At 48.9% G+C, this 16732-nt stretch overlaps 1 protein-coding gene across 3 annotated transcripts in view; it reads left to right on the top strand.

The window, feature by feature from the left end:
- Positions 1–391: 391 nt before the first annotated feature.
- EPHX2 (epoxide hydrolase 2) overlaps positions 392–16732 on the top strand; it is a 35639-nt gene continuing 19298 nt past the window's right edge. Inside the window, exons 1-9 of one of the 3 annotated variants that reach the window (XM_069484829.1) lie at positions 392–576; positions 3569–3653; positions 5338–5497; positions 6651–6841; positions 8287–8409; positions 9816–9890; positions 12370–12465; positions 12977–13055; positions 15628–15662. In XM_069484829.1, coding sequence (XP_069340930.1) covers positions 476–576; positions 3569–3653; positions 5338–5497; positions 6651–6841; positions 8287–8409; positions 9816–9890; positions 12370–12465; positions 12977–13055; positions 15628–15662 — 945 coding nt within the window. In that variant the 5' untranslated portion in view covers positions 392–475. The remainder of the gene's footprint in view (positions 577–3568; positions 3654–5337; positions 5498–6650; positions 6842–8286; positions 8410–9815; positions 9891–12369; positions 12466–12976; positions 13056–15627; positions 15663–16732) is intronic. The other 2 variants (XM_069484831.1, XM_069484830.1) reach the window with 2 other exon arrangements.

The raw sequence follows: 16732 nt of genomic DNA, 5'->3' as shown, positions 1-16732 counted from the left end.
AAGTTGGGCAGCAAAGCTATTAGTTTACTGGGTATGCCAATCAAAGCAAACACAGGATGTAAATACTGGGTGAAAAAGAGTCTGACCACACACAACAAAGACACACACACACACACACACACACACACACACACACACACACACACTCGTTCCCTTCCAGTGCTCAGCCTGTCCAGGAGGCCCGGGCCAGGGTCCACCTCTTCAAGCACGTCCTACGAGAGCATGCGCAGGGAGGTGGGGGTAGAGGACTCTGGACTTTTGTTTGAGAATAGGGCAGGGGCGGAGGGAGCAGAGGCGGGGCCTGAGCGGGCCCGAGGCGGGGCCGGGGCCGGGGCGGGGCCTGAGCAGGCCCTAGGCAGGGGGCGTGGCCGGGGTGTGGCCGGGCTGGAGAGGGAGGCCGCAGTCCCTGGCCCCCGCCATCACTGGCCTCTCCGAGCACTTGGTACCTCGGCGGGAGGCTCCGTCCCAGGCGGCCATGGCGCTGCGTGTGGCCGTGTTCGACCTCGACGGGGTGCTGGCGCTGCCCGGGGTCTCTGGCGCCCTGGGCCGCACCGAGGAGGCCCTGGCGCTGCCCAGGTAAGGGGACCCGGCGCCGCCGCCCGCGCCTGGTCGGTGCGGTTGCAGGCGGGATCCCAGCCGCGAAGTGGCCTTTCTGGACGTCAGCCCTGGTTTCAGATTGCTTCAGGGCGAGAGCCCTGCCAACCATTAAAACAATTACCAGGCCCTGAAATACCAGTGTAGGTGACTAGAGCCATTGTCTTTCTAAATGCTCAGTAATTAAACTTGTCAAGGGCTCCAAAACTCCCCTCTATGTTGAACTTTTCCAAAAGTGAGAGGAATTACTCGCTGAGCTATCTGCTGCCTGATTAGTTATCTAAGGCAATGGGTCTTGAAGACGTGCGCTGAGATTTAGAAGGAGAAAGTTCTGTGCAAAGGTGTGGGTTGCAGTTTTAATTAATATAATAGCGAACTACAGAAACAGCCCGAAGCCTAATCACTGGGAAATGGGAAAGCATCTACCAATAAATGTGATGTTCAGGATGAGCTTTCAGTGACATCAGAAAATGTCTGTTACCATACACGAAAAAAACCCAACCCACCAGAATGTAAAACCATGTATACATTATGGTTTCAGCTGTGGAAAACAGCTACATGTAGAAAAATGTCTGGAAGAAATATACCAAAATATCCCTGGGATTATTAATTCCAGGTGGGATTATGAATGATTTTCTTTTTCTACTTTGTTTTGTTATTTTCCAGCTTCTTAATTTGCAAACATATAGTACTCCTACAATCAGAGAGGAGAGAAGCATATTTATTTAAAAAGTTAAAAAAGAAAGAAAGTTGGGCCAGGTGCTGTGATTCCCATCTGTAATCATAGCACTTTGGAAAACTGAGGCCTGCAGTGGGAAGATCTGTTGAGGCCAGGAGTTCCAGACCAGCCTGGGCAACATAGTGAGACCACATCTCTACAAAATTTTTTTTACAGAATAGCTAAGCATGCTGGCATGTGCTTTTAGTCCTAGCTACTAGGAAGGCTGAGGCAGGAGGATCACTTGAGCCCAGGAGTTGGAGGTTGCTGTGAGCTAGGCAGACGTCACGGCACGCTAGCCTGGGCGACAGAGTGAGACTCTGTCTCAAAAAAAAAAAAAAAATTCTAATGATAAAATATTCAAGTGATGCAGAATAGGAAAGATAATTCCTCCTTTGGGACATTTCCTTTGAGGGACAAATTGATGGACTCTAGATATAATGCTAAGTTTCAGGAGTTCAGTTGGGTAAAATTCACAAACGGATTATAGTAGTTAACAGTGTACGTTAAATTTCGTATATAGGTAGTATTTGGTGGAAGACCGAAGAGGTTACAAAATGTAAGCAATATAATTGAATTTAAAATGATTGCTGGGAGGGGAAATGGGGAGTTATTGTTTAGCGGGTACAGTTTTAGATGGGAGGATGGAAGGTTCTGGACATGGATGGTGGTTCTGGACACTTGCACAGCAGCTGTGCAAGTGTGAATGTGCTCCACGACCCTGAGCCGCACACCTGAAAATGGTTCCAGTGGTCAACTTCATGGTGTGTATGTTTTACCATAATAAGAAAGTGATTGCTGAATTTCCAACTCGTTAAAAATGAGAGTCAGTATTTTGAATGAAAATTGTATGAGGTACACTAATCAGGTTCTGAGTCATCGGGTGCAACCTCCATGCAGTTGAGAACTTAAATTACCTCTTCACAACTGGCCCTGAGACTTTTTAAAAATTTTGATCTACCTTAAATTGGCTGGAAATCTTTCTTGAATCATTTTTTCCAGGAAAGGTATGTAGTAGTAAACTGTTAGTTTTACACGTCTGAGAATCTTTCTGCTGCCTTCACGCTTGTAGAATAAGTCGTTTCTGGGGATAGAATTGTTTTGGCCATTGTATGTTTTTGTCTCAATGTCTGGTGAGCTTTGCTCCACAATCTTCTGACATTTAAAGTTTCAGAGCACTGGTATCCGTCTGAACCGTTTTTCTTTTGTGTATAATCTGTTTTCCTGCTAGGTGGTTTGTTGCACTTTTTTATCCTAAGAATTGAGACGTTTCTCCAACATATGCCTGCTGTGGTTTGCGGGTTTGTTTTTGTTTTGTTTTGTTTTGTTTTCATTAATTTTGCCTGGTACTTGGTTACTTGGTGGGTGCTTTTGTTCTTAGGACTCAAATCTTCCTTCAGTCCAGAGAAATTTTCCCCCCTGAGTCCTGTGATCTGACCTGGAATTCTTATTGTTTGTTTATTGAAAGAATTTGCCTTTCCACAGGAGAAAGGGAAAAAAAACCCACAACTTTTTATCTGAGGTATGCCAGAGCCCCTTTAAATTATCGGGCAACAGAGCAGCATTTAACATGTGACAGCAGTCACATCCCCTTTCCCCCTTAAATTACCTCTTGAAGCTGCTGGCTGTGCAGGCTCCAGACTAACCGACTCCAAGTGGCCCTTAAATGCCACACCCTGGACCCCATAACGCACACGTTATAGTTCAACAGTGAATAGCCAATCGCTCATCAATGCTGTCTCTAAACCAGCAAGAGTTCTTGCTAGACAGCTTTGTGTCAGCCCACACTCCCTGTTGTTCCCTTTTGCCTCGAAAAATCTGCTTGTAAGACAAGCTGCACCCTGCCCAAGGCAACTTGGAGTGTGGCCCCCTGGCTGCAGTCCCCAACTTTGGCCCAAATAAACTCTCAATGTTAATCTTGCCTCAGCTTTTTCCTTTAGGTCAACAAAACAGATCTCATCTTTGGGCTCATAATTTTAATTGCTTTCCCATTTTACTCTGCCAGGTTTCTGCCAGGGGTTTCCCATGAGCTGCTTCTCTGAGTGTATTTATCATTTAGTTTACGGTCACGTATCCTCAGCTGGGTGGCTCCTCGCCGATGAAGAGTCCAACCTGAATTGCGCTGGCATTTCCCAGTCCCTGGCAGCCTGGCTTTCTAGTGGCGGTTTCTCAGGGACTACAAAGTGTCTGTCCCCACACGCTGCCATGATGAAGCCATTGGAATGCTCAAGATGTTGTTTCTTTGTGTCTTCCCAGAGGCTTTCTGAATGAAGCTTTCCAGAAAGGAGGCCCGGATGGTTCCAGTGCCCGCCTCATGAGAGGAGAGATCACATTTTCCCAGGTGAGGGGGTCACCGCACACACCCCCTTGGGCAGGCATTCTCTGCCTACACGCTCGGACTGGAAGCTCACTGAGCCCAGGGCCACATCTTCTTCACCCATGTAGCCCTGACAGCACGGGACTCACCAGGCTGATCTGGAAGGCCTGGGGACGTAAGAAGAGGCATTTAACACTGGTTTGCAGTTTTTGTGCCAAGCAGAGGGAAACTTCCAGCCCCTCAAAGGTGTACGCCACAAAGCGACCACAGCCAGAGCAACTATTTTAGGGCAGGGCCACCAGATCTGTTAATTCAATAACCATCTAATGGGTGGACAGGTTTGGAATCAGGGCTCCCACTTACAGACGGTGTGACCACAGCAAGTTACTTAACTTCTTCAAATCTAAGTTTTGCCATCTGTAAAATGGGGGTGATAACACCACCCATTTCGTCGGTTGTTGTGAAGCATAGAAAGTGCTTAGCACGGTGCCTGGCACATACTATGTGCTTTAAAAAATAGTAATTATTATTGTTAGCATAACACCAATTATTTTTAACAAAGTAACCAGGATCTAATCACCACTTGAATTTTCAACTAGTGCCTCTCTAAGAAGAAAGGCTATTGGGAATCTACTTATAAGTATACAGATAAAACATTCTAATGTATGTATTTTTTAATTTTATGAATTATAGCCACCCATCACTCTGTCAGAAGACTTGGGACCCACCATGATAGCAAACACCCACTGCTTCTGCGCAGGCAAATGTAGTATTAATGTGGGGAGTATTGCAGTCACTTTAAAACACACACACAAACACACACACACACACACACACACACATGATGGCAAATGGTGAATGAAAACTGTGATGAGGCCGGGCGCAGTGGCTCACGCCTATAATCCTAGTACTCTAGGAGGCTGAGGCGGGAGGATCGCTTGAGCTCAGGAGTTTCTTGACCAGCTAGAGCAAGAGCGAGATCCTGTCTCTAATAGAAAAAATTAGCCAGGCGTGGTGGCACGAGCCTGCAGTACCAGCTACTCGGGAGGCTGAGGCAGGAGGATCGCTTAAGCCCAGGAGTTTGAGGTTGCTGTGAGCTAGGCTGACACCATGACACTCTAGCCCGGGCAACAGAGCGAGACGCTGTCTCAATAAAAAACAAAAACAAGACAAAAGAGATTCCAGAGAGCTAGCTGGCCCCTTCCACCAGGTGAGGACAGTGAGATGGCACCGTCTCTGAACCAGGAAGTGGGTTCTTACCAGACACTGAATCTGCAGGTGCCTTGATCTTGGACTTCCCAGAGAGGCAACCTGGCCTAGCTGATGTGTGAGCTGAGGCTCAACTGTGAGAAATAAATTTCTGTTGTTTATGAGCTACCCAGCCTCTGGTATTTTGTTACAGCAGCCCAAACCCACTAAGACAGGGTCTTAGGAATAGTGCAGTCACAGTGTGTAAATACACCACAGTCTGTCCAGGCTGCTGTTAGTGGGCATTGGGGTAGTTTCCAGTTTGGTACTCTTAGGAATAGTGCAGCTCTGAACATTTTTGTCCATGTGTTTTGGGGAACATATGTTGACATTTCCAGTGGGTATGTGCCCAGGAGAGGAATTGCCTGGTTACAGGGAATGCATATGTTCGGATTTAGTAAATACTGCCAGAGCTTTTCTGAGTGGTCGTACCAATCGTATCATCAATTCACTTTGACAGTGGGCGCCACTCATGGAAGAAAACCGCAAGAAACACTGTGAGGCCTCTGGAATCCGCCTCCCTGAGGATTTCTCTATGAGTCAAATCATTGGCAGGGTGATTTCAGCAAGGAAGATCAACCGGCCCATGCTCCAGGCAGCTGTCGCTCTCAGAAAGAAGGGTAAGGGTCTGATACCAGCCATTCTCTGGCCCGACCACACAGAATCCTCGGGAGGGTTAGGTCAGAATCCAACTACGTGTGTTTGGAAAGCTGTTCTTAAAACATGGCCCCAAAGCAAGCTTTATCAAATGGCAAAACCCAGTACTATTATTAGTAGAATAGCTGGAAAAGTGATAGAATTTTATCTAATGAAGCGATTTGTACCAGTGACTGTCTTGTGAGCAAAATTCTCTCCTTCCATGGCACTAGTAATGACTGAACTTCTGTCATAGTGATTAAAAAACAAAGCCTTTTAAGCAACTGTGATTTTCCTCAGCCTCTGGGTGTCAGAGTGGCTGAGCTATGAGCTGGCTGACATCGGTGACATCGGCTCAGATGATGTCACATGGTTTAAGACACGAGATCATGTTTACCCATAGGCATTTATTCAGTGTCAGTGCACTGACACTTCCTAGGCACACTGGAAACCATCCACTCCCAAATCAGCAGACCTACCTGGTGTGGCTAAGCCACCCCACATCAATAATTCCTTCCTCGGATTACGGATCCCTCCATCAACCACCCCGGTCTTGTTTCCAGCACCTCCTGGTTCTCACCTCTGCTGGTTAGGCAGATAAAGCCAGTGGATAACGCTATCTCTGTGTATGTTTCTCCAGTTTGGAGATGACAGCCCAGTCCCATAGCCAAGGCAGATGTTTTGAAATGTAATTGAGCAGAGTTTGCGACAGCATAGGCTAGAAGGAACACGGGACCTTCGCTGTGAGTGTCTGGGCAGCTCGTGACTTATCTGAGCTTTGTTTGCTCATCTGTGAGTACGGGACAGCGAGATCTGTCCTGTCCTCTGCAAGGCACTGAGCAGCAAATGAGCTGACAATGTCCAAACACTGCTCCGTAGCTGTAGGGAGGAAGGGGTGGTAGTGTCGCCATCTGGGCTTCCGAGAGCCCTCAATGACCCCAGCTCACTCTCATGTCTGTGTCAGCAGGTGTTTATGGGTAAAGATGATTTTTCCCCCTTGTCACTTGAAAGCTGGGTGAAAGGAGATTGACGTAAGTGAGCAGGACCCCGCTTAGTCCCATTATTGAGGGCTCCATGGGGCACCCCGGACATCCCAAGGCAAAGCTCTGGTCCATTCACTGGTGGCTTTTCGCACAGGATTTACAACCTGCATCCTCACCAACAACTGGCTGGACGACCGAGCCGAGCGAGGCGGCCTGGCCCAAATGATGTGCGAGCTGAGGCCGAACTTTGACTTCCTGATAGAGTCGTGTCGGATCGGAATGGCCAAGCCTGACCCTCAGATCTACAAGTTTGCCCTGGACACCCTGAAGGCCAGCCCCAGTGAGGTACATAGATCCTTCTTTCCAGGGGAGAAGAATGTTCCAGAGATATTGCAACCAAAGAAAACTTGAGGAGTGAGCAGGTGGGGTACATCTGGGGGGCCTGGCAGCACAGTTCTAGGTCTGCTTCTGCCAGCCCATGACTTCTCCTAAAGGACTGTTATCCATCCTTACATCTAGAAAGTTCCATCAGAGGTGAGCATCTGTCCCCTTTGTGTGGCTCTCACAAGACTTTGGTCAGAACAAGCATCGTCAAAAGCTGTTAGACCAGCTGCCTTGGTTTTCTTGTGAAGAAACAGGGACCCTGGGAGGCCTTCCCAAGGCCACAAGGCTAGTCAGGGTCCCCCAGCAAAGGGCGAGAGGGGATGGGCCCCGGTTCTGCTGCGGTCTCCTAACAGGCCCCTGAAGCCTGTCCTTATACTAACTCCAGAGACCACCTCCGCTGTAGTGCTGTTCTCATAGCGTCTCCCTGCTCTGTTCTTCAAAAGGTGGTTGGGCCAGGATTAAATTTCTTCCTCTCCTGTTTCTGACCCTCCCTGGCTGGCCCCGCCTCCCCCATGAGCTGATCAGAGCAAACCCTAAACCCTGGGCTCTTTCCTTGGGAACCCCACTGGACACCATCCCTGACGCCAAGGTCCCCTCCTGGACTTTGATCCTGCCCTACTCCACGCCTGGAGTGGGCAGGCAGCGCTCTGAGTCTATGTGTGTACACGGATGGAGCAGGCTTTTGGGCTGGGTGAGCTGCTTCGGATTCTAGGCTGCCCTTGTCCAAGACTGTAAATAAATTCACCCATGCTTTCTTCTGTAACTCCCAGGGTCTGTCTTTTCTTTCTTTCTTTCCTTTGAAATGTAAATCTTTGATCCATTCAGAATCTGTTTTGGGACAAGATGTAATACAAGGGTCCAATTTTTCCCCCAGACAGTTAACCAGTTATACCAAAGCCATTAAATAATCTTCCTCACTAACTGGACATCTTTGGCACCTTCATTAGAAACAAATTCTCATTTGTATTTGAGGCTATTTCTACACTTTCTCCTAGTTTATAGATTTGTCTCTTTCTTTTCTACGACCAAACTCTTCTACCTTTTGTAGCTTCCTAATTTGTTTTATTGTCTGCACTCATTAGAATTTTCTTTTCCAGACATTTTTTTTTTTTTTGGTCTATTCACACCTGTTGATTTTCCCAGATGAATTTTAAGTGCCGTCTTGACAAGGGTTTATCCTCTCCTAATCTTGCAGATTCAGAATTGGCTGAAACCAATAGGTATATGTGATTACATATTTATCTGTGTTTTTATGTGTATGCTTATGTAATTAGATGTTTTCAGTTTTAAGAGTAAACGGTTACATTGAAAGAAAAAGAATTTTTCATCTCTTTATCATAAAATAACCCGTTTACAATTTAATGTGTTTCTTTCTGGTGTTCTCCCCCATGCTGTTTTGGGTTCAGGTTGTTTTCTTAGATGACATCGGGGCTAATCTGAAGCCGGCCCGGGACTTGGGAATGGTCACCATCCTGGTCCGCGACACAGACACGGCCCTGAGAGAGCTGGAGAAAGTAACTGGGACCCAGGTAACTTGACCTCTGAGTGGCTCAGGCTTCCCGCCACTCGGCTGGAGTGTGCATACGCAGCAGAGAAAACTCGAGTGGAGAAGCCAGTGTCGGTGGGGTTCATTGCTGTGTGCGTGACCCCAGGTGCCCTCTGCATGGGGTCTGTCAATGTCCTTGAAGAACATCTTGTTTCTTTCTCTGCAGTCAATGCGCAGGGAAACAGATGCTCTGAGAGCAAGAATTTGGACTAGTCTTGGTGCCAGAGTCGGGGGACCAAGACAATGGTGGGACATTCAAAGACCCTGACCTTGCTTTTCAGAGTAAATATTGAGAAGTTTTTCTCTAAGGAGCATAGCCCCTGCTGGGCTGCCCGAGCCTGCCGCTGGCACTCGGTGCAACCCTTTAGCCCCACCCAGCACACAGCCTTTGGCAGTCAGAGGGAAGCCTCTGTAGAGGAGGACAGGACACCCTTAATGACATCCTGAGGCTGATAGGGTTTTGCCTACCCCCCCGGGTCTGAGGCACCTTGTGCTTTTGGGGTGACCTAAGATCGACAAGCTCACTGAGTCCACAGGCTCCTGCATGGCACAGCGCCCGGGTCCCGTCAGCACAGGGGAGGGGGCAGGGGGCTGGGGTGCTCGGCTAACCCAAGGCCACACAGCCATTGTCTCAGGGGGACCCTTGTTGGTTTGCTTGGGCTGCCATAACAAGGTGCCACAGACGCGTGGCTTCAACCACAGACGTTTATTTCCTCCTAGTTCTGGAGACTGGAAGTCCCAGATCAATGGGGCCTCTCTCCTTGGCTTGTGGGTGTTCCTCTTCTCCCTGTGTCCTCACGTGGTCTGTCCCCTGTGCCTGTCTCTTTCCTAGTTTCCTCCTCTTCTAAGGACACCAGTCAGATTGGATTGGGGTGCACCCTTGTCACCTCGTTTTACCTTAATCATCTCTTTAAAGGCCCCGTCTCCAAACAGAGTCCCCTTCTGATTTTATCATTTACATCCCCATTTTAGAGGTCAGATAACTGAGTCACTGAGGACAGCCAGTTCTTTCTCAGGTGACACCTCAGGATGAAAGATGACAAATCCAGCAGTAGGATTCACAGCATGTCCGGCACCAGGGTTCAGGCAGAATGAAACAGCCACTTCCATGTGCCCAGCATCCCACTGCTGTCAATGTCACCTCTGGGAAACTGATTGCAATAAATGACGGCAGCAGAGAACGATGCCCGCGCACGTCCACAGCAGCTTTACTCACACAGCGGAAAGGCGGAAGCAACCACGTGCCCGTGGGCAGACCAGTGGCTAAACCACGTGGGGTGGTCCCTCCTGATGCCGGTCCCCTGGGGCGCTGGAAACTCAGAGTGTCTGGGAGCATCTCACAGAAGGAGGCTGCGGCTCTCTCTCTCACTGTATCTTTCCTACTTGCAGCTTCTCGGTATTGTGGCCCCTCTGCCCACCTCCTGCAATCCAAGTGACATGAGCCACGGGTACGTGGAGGTAAAGGTGAGTAAGCTCTCCCTCTGAGGTGGCTGCGTCCTCTCCAACCAGGTCACCTGCAATGACCAGCAGAGACGTTTGTTAAATATCGAGGGTAGTTGAACATCTACTGTTTATAAGGAAATAGTACTGCCCACAAGTCTCATTCCTCAAAAATCAGTAGAAGACGTGGACTTCACATCGGATTTATGAAGAGCAGTGTAGCCGGTGTGGCCAGATCCCCACCGGACATCAGGCCTAGAGGCCTTGGGTAGCCTGGTGCTGACGCACGCGCACGTCTGTCTGTCTGATGCCTGCTCACGTCTGTCTGACGCGTGCGCACGTCTGTGTGGCGTATGCGTGTCTGGCCTGTGTTCTGGGGAGAATGTGTTTTCCTCCGACAGGTATTTATCGAGCACTTCCTCTGAGCCAGGCAGAGGCCAGATACGAGGGGTGCAGTGGTGAGCAAGACAGACCTGTCCTCAAGGAAGCCACACTGGGGATAAAGAAGGGCAAAGGCCATTGAATGCCTGGTGGTCAGGGCTATGGCAGGGCCAAGGCCACCTGCAGAGGGCCCCAGCTCCTGACCCGGCTGAGGGAGCTCACCTGGCCTCCTGGGACAGAGCAGGGCTCTGGGACATCCTCGTGGTGTCACTCAGGGATCTTCCTTTGTTTGTCATTGGCCCCATTTAAATGGGAATGGAGCTAAAGCTGTGGGTCAGCTCGTGAGCAAACAAGGCCAGACAGTGACTCTGGAGCCAGATATACCCAGCGTGACTCCTGGCGTTGCCACTTAACTGCGATCGCAATCTTGGGCAAGCGTCCTGTCACTGTGATTCTCAGTACCAACAGCTCTGTGAGGAGACGATGGTGGCACCTCCCCACACGGTTCCAGTAGGGATTGAGTGACGAAGTGCAGTAGTGCACGTAGACCACGGGGCACAGTACCAGCACCCACGTCTCCACAAATAGTAGCCGAGGAGCAGGAGGGCCGGTGGCCTTGGAGGCGTGCTGCCCGGGAGCACAGCCTCACAGACACTGAGCGTTGGCGCTTTGCCCGGCACAGAGGGAAGTGCCCAGAAGCATGCAGCGCCTTCCTGACCCCAGGGATTTCGCGGTGTAATGAGACGGACATTCACAGCCCTGTGGCTGCAGCACAGGACGAGGCCCTGCGGAGTGGCTGTGCCCAGAAGTGCTCAGAGTGGCGGGGGAGGCAGCCCCGTAATGCAAAGTGGGCATCTAAGGCTGAGTGGGATTGGGACTGTAAGAACGGGCTTTTCTGGGACTGAAAGCTACTGGTCGTGTCACTGCGGTCCCTCCTGAAGGGGCGAATGTTTTCTCTGTGGGAGTGAGTGGGAGTGAGGGGCATTTTGCCCAGGGCTGGGGGCTGGGTTGTGACCTGTAGTCTTCCCCACCAGGGACAGGGTTATTCTGGGAATCCTCCCCAAGCTTGTTGTCCAGCCAGTTTCAAGAGATTCCTCATCTGGCCTTGCAGGAGTGTGATCAGAACTGCATGACGCATCCTCCGCCCCCATCCCGAATTTTTAGAGCTGGGGCAGCGAAACCAAACCGAGGGGGTTCCCAGCTGAGCCAGGCTCTCGGGTGCTGGTGCATTGATCTCCGCTGCATTCTAATGCAGCTGGAACTGGGTTGATAATAGATCTCTCTTGTGTTCTGGGTCTGTGGCCATTTTTTTAACGTATAGAAAAGGGAGGGTGGGAAAGCACGTGCGCTTGCCGAGCTACAGGCGAGCTGCTTAGTCTCCATCCATGCTAGAACAGACGTAGGCACGAAAACGTTCTTCAGTGTGAAGAGGACAGAATTTAAAGTTAACTTTTGCCAAGTGCTAATGGGGAGACTACAAAACAAATTCTGATAAACAGACTGTCGTGCATGGGAGGGCTTGCAAAATGCCCACCTAATGTTTTCTTGAGCAAAACAGCTTGTTGCAAATCACGAAACTTCCAGCACGGGTCATGGCTGGGAGTCACCTGAGATACGGCCAAGTGGGATTGTTCCAGGTGAATTTCTGTAATGTGACTCTGATCATCCCCACGCATTTCCACGGGAAGGCTGAGCCCCAGCAATCTCTGCCACTCCCAGAGCCCCCGAAAGGACTACGGGTATAGCAAAGCTTGAACACATTTCACATTTAAGAAGTAAACAGCTTTTAATGGAATACTCATTGTATTTTGCACATTACCACGAATATTATGCTTTGCACAAAATCAGTCTCCTGTTTAAAATCTTGAAAACACAGCAGAACAGCACCAGAAACTGACAGTATGGTGGTGTTGCAGAGAGGAAGGCAAAGTTGTTTTGTTTTTAGTTTTTTCCAACATCATGATCTTCTCTTCAGGCTTCTTAGGTGACAATGAAAGCCGCCTGTTTTTGTTGCACGGTTTGGCCAGTGTCTGTCCTCAGCCATCTTCATCTAACATCAATCGGGGTCTTTAGCTGAGAAAGCTGGGTCATGCGAGATCCCACTCCCCTCTCTCCTCCACAGCCCGGGGTCCGTCTGCATTTTGTGGAGCTGGGCTCCGGCCCTGCCGTTTGCCTCTGCCATGGATTTCCTGAGAGCTGGTTCTCTTGGAGGTACCAGGTAAGGAAAACCAGGGAAGGTGCACCCCGCTTGGGGATCGGCGGGGGGAGTCCATATGGTGTGGACCAGCCTGGAATGTCATGAGGGAGCTGAAACCTGACAGTAAAGCATTATTGTCTCCAAGTATGACCATGATGCCTCAGAAATGTTGGCTTCAGATCTCAGGGCCGTGCTAGATCTTGGGGTACCTTCCTTTGCACGTTAGAACAAGGGCAGACTTCTTCAAGACACTCTACGCCACCTGCTGGGAAATCTTTGTAGTGAACATAGACATCTACAAGGGCTTTGCTAGAAAGGTGCTCTCTTAGATGTGGCATTTATGCAGTGCACAAACCCTGCCACCATCCATGGCAGCTCTGTCCAGGTGGGCTCGTTCCAGCCTCCTGTGAAGATACCAGGTAATTCCATGTGGGACTTTGGATCGAGACATTTACAGGAACAGGGATAGAGGGAGTGTTCACCAAAGACCAGTGAGACCCCCTGGAGTGTGCCTGAACTGTTTGTCTTCTAGATCCCTGCTCTGGCCCAGGCGGGTTACCGGGTTCTAGCTGTGGACATGAAAGGCTACGGAGAGTCGTCTGCTCCTCCCGGTGGGTGAGCTGTCCTTTGTTGGTCATGCCTCTAACTGTCCGAGCTCTCCACCCCACTGTGCTTCCCCCAGTCACAGCTCAGCGCTGGCAGCCCTTTAAGAGGGCCTGACCTCACCCCTCCCCTGTCCTGCGGTGCCTGTTTTCGTGCACTTTGGGCCTCATATGTCCCTATTCCCACACTCGCAGTGAATACAGGAACCCCAAAGGCCTGTCCCCGAGGGAGTCTCCTGCTAGTCATGGGGAAGTGGGACATAGGATGCACCATCCACCTCCAGAACGACTTTCTTCTTGCAAAACTGAAAGTCTGTGCTCATTAAATATCAATAACTCCCCAGTCCTCCCTCCCCCCAGCCCCTCTCTCTATGACTCTGTCTCCTATAGATGCCTCATGTCAGTGGAATCGTGCAGTATTCGTCCTTTGGTGTCTGGCTTATTTCACTAAACATGATGTCTTCAGGGTTCAACCACACTGCAGCATATTGCAGAATTTCCTTCCTCTCTGAGGCTGGGTGCTATGTTATTGTCTGTTTATCCGATGGACACGTGGGTTGCCGCTACCTGTGGCTGTTGTGAATAGTGCTGCATGAACTTGGGTGTGCAGACACCTGTCTGTGTCCTGGCTGTCAGTTCTGTTGGGTGCGCCCAGAAGTAGAACTGCTGGGTCGCATGGTCGTTCGCAGGGCAGATTCTCAGCCCAGCACCTGTGGATCCCAGTGGGATCTATCCCGGGTGGGCACCAGATGGCCTGTGGACGCTGGGACAACGTGTGGGTTTATGAGCATGTTCCTGGCAGAGAGAGTCCTTTGTTTTTTATCAATTTCAGAGGGTTCTTCAGCCCAAAATTGTTAAGAACCTCAAGTGTGGAGGCAGGAATTTTCAGGCAGCCCGCTGTGGCCGGAGTCCCTGGTTCCTCCAAGTGTCAGCGACGCAGTCGGCAGCTGCTCACCCCTTTTCTGAGCTGCTTCCCCCACAAGCAAATCCAGCACATCTGGCTGTGCGGTTTGAAGCCAGTCGACCTGGGCTGGGGCTCTTGGTCACACAGGTGACCAACCACCTACCGGGTCACTGGGTATGTCATGCCGGGGAGTGTCTCGTGGTCATTCCCTAAATGTCGTGGTGCACCCATCAACCCAGCAGCTGCTGTGGCCTCTCAAATGATGCAGAAGCATTTTAAACAAAGAAAAGCTTTCATTTAAACCCCCAGGAAAGTCAGCTAAGGGCTTCTGTCTTTTTTTAAATTTAATTACTAAAATGTTTAATTTTTATGCACGTATACTGCTGTGTTCTCTGAATTCTCTAGACATAACTCAGTAACATAATTTAATATTCAAACTGGAAAACTATTAAAAGCAAAAGAGACACTATTAAGAACACATATAATCTGGAACTATTCCGGGCAATATGAGACTTATGGTCTTACCCTAATTAAAAGTTTGTTTTTTTTTTTTTTTAAGAAAAACATAATTTAGGCATTAACTGTTGCTGAAAGGGCATATATGAAATGAATTCTAATGCCAAGCAGGATTATTTAGAATACATACGCTTACATTTCAGATCACCTGTATATACGTTTTGTATCATTTGACAATAGATTGTAGGTTGCAAATCATTTGTCCTTAAAAGTTTGAAGGCTTTGTCCTACTCTGACCCCCAGCTGGGAAGTCTCTCTGTGTGAGCACTGGGGCTTTTGACATTTTGGGGATCTTTTCTTTATCTGTTGTGTTCTGAAATTGTATGATATTTTGCTCTGATATGGGTCTTCTTTTCCATCCACTTTGCTAGGTACGTTTATCTGTCAGTGCTCAGACTTTTCTTGAGTTATTTCTTTAATAACCTTCTGTTTTCTCTGTTTTTCACTCGTTCTTTCTTTTTCCTTTTGCCTTCTGGAAATGCTGTTATTGTTAAAATGTCTATACTGTGCATACAACTCAAAGCTATCTACAGAGGTCATGCAATCCCTATCAAAATCCCAGTGGAGTTTTTCACAGAAATAGAAAAAGCAATTCTCTAATTCCTATGGAAGCACAAAAGACCATGGATAGCCCAATCAATCCGAGAAAGAGTAAAGCTCGAGGCATTGGAAATAACACTTCCTAATTTCAAGCTATGTTACAAATCTGTAGCACTTAAAACAGTATGCTGCAAACATAAAGAGCCCCAAGGGCCAAGTGGACAGACACATACAGGGTCAACCGATCTTTGACAAGGGTGCCAAGAATACACAGTGGATAAACAGTAGTGGGCAAACATGCAGAAGAGTGAATTGGGACCCTTATCTTCCACAAAAATCAACTCAAAATGGATTAAAGACTTAAATACAATATCTGAAATTATGAAACTACTGAAAGAAAACACAGGGGAAAAGCTTGACATTGGCTTTGGCAATGATTTCACGGCTATGACACCACACATTCAAGTGACACCAGCAAAAATAGGAGAGAGGGACCACTTCAATCTAACGGTTTAATATGTTTTTGTGGATTTCGTTTCTTTCTGGCAAAAGCACCCTTCTGTTTTTTGGTATATTTTAAATCATGTGAATTAAATATATTCCTTTTATTTTTAATTGCAGAAATAGAAGAATATTGCATGGAAGAGTTATGTAAGGTAAGAAGAATCTTGGGCAACATCTGTAGCATCTTTTCCATTCTGGGTTTCTTGTCAACATAAGCCGGAAGCTCAGGTGTCCGTGCAAACCTGGGGGAGGCTTCGTTTCGTAGCATTTGGCTGTAGACTTTACTGAAAGTCGAATGATATTTGGGAATGATAGCCAACACGTATAAAGCATTGACTGTGTGTCAAGTCCTCACAGAGAGGTTAAAGTCATTGCCTGAGGTGACAGAGCCAGATTTGAACCCTGCAATTCTGTACTTAACTGCTTCTCCATTCAGAGGATTTTTAAAAAATCACTTTATTTCCGTAAAGCTGTGGTTGGCCAGACCTAGGGAGTCAGTGTGTGGACTGTGACAAGGATGGAGTTCCTCTTCTGAGACAGGTGTGGGCACTGCCAGGGAGAGGGGACCCTCACCACAGAGCTCGCAGGGGAGGCTGGGCCCACGTGAGGAGAGACGGCCACCCAAACCTCCGCTCAGCTTGAGGGCAAGGCTGGGGCTGGAGGGGCCAGGGGAGGGGTTGACCAGCAAACTGGCAATGCCACTGGTGGCACCAGAATCACAAGAGCCTCCATCTCGGAGTCACAGCCCTGGTGGAACTCTGTCCCGTGTGTCCTCAGTCCCACGCACTGGCTGTGGCCTTTCGGAAGCGGAACACGGTAAAAGCTGTTTCTGGTCAGTTCTGATCTTCCTTCCTCGGTTCCCCGGTCTTGGCCTCTTCTGCTCCGAGGCTCCTGGTCATGCTCACGTGTCCTCCGAAGTCCTGCCAAGGTGTCACCGGTGACCGTGGGGACTGCCCCTTCCTACTTCTGTGCACTAACCTGGACGTGACCCTGATTATTTCTGTCGAAATCTGTCCCCAAGACACGTACGTTGGGTCACTTAAGAGCACTGCTTTCCTGAAGAAAGTCCTTTTACCAGAAACAGACATGATGAAGCGTGCTGCTCCTTCCCTCCGGTTCTGCTCTGTGAGAATCATTAATGCGTCCCCGGCGACACACTAATTAGTTACCCCAGAGCATGGAGCGCGTGTGTCCACGGAAAAGCCCAGATCTGAACATTCAC

This window comes from Eulemur rufifrons, chromosome 12 (genome assembly GCF_041146395.1).
Source record: "Eulemur rufifrons isolate Redbay chromosome 12, OSU_ERuf_1, whole genome shotgun sequence".
NCBI lineage: Eukaryota > Metazoa > Chordata > Mammalia > Primates > Lemuridae > Eulemur > Eulemur rufifrons.
The sequence above is the reverse complement of the archived record's forward strand: the minus strand, read 5'-3'. Positions and strand labels throughout refer to the sequence as shown.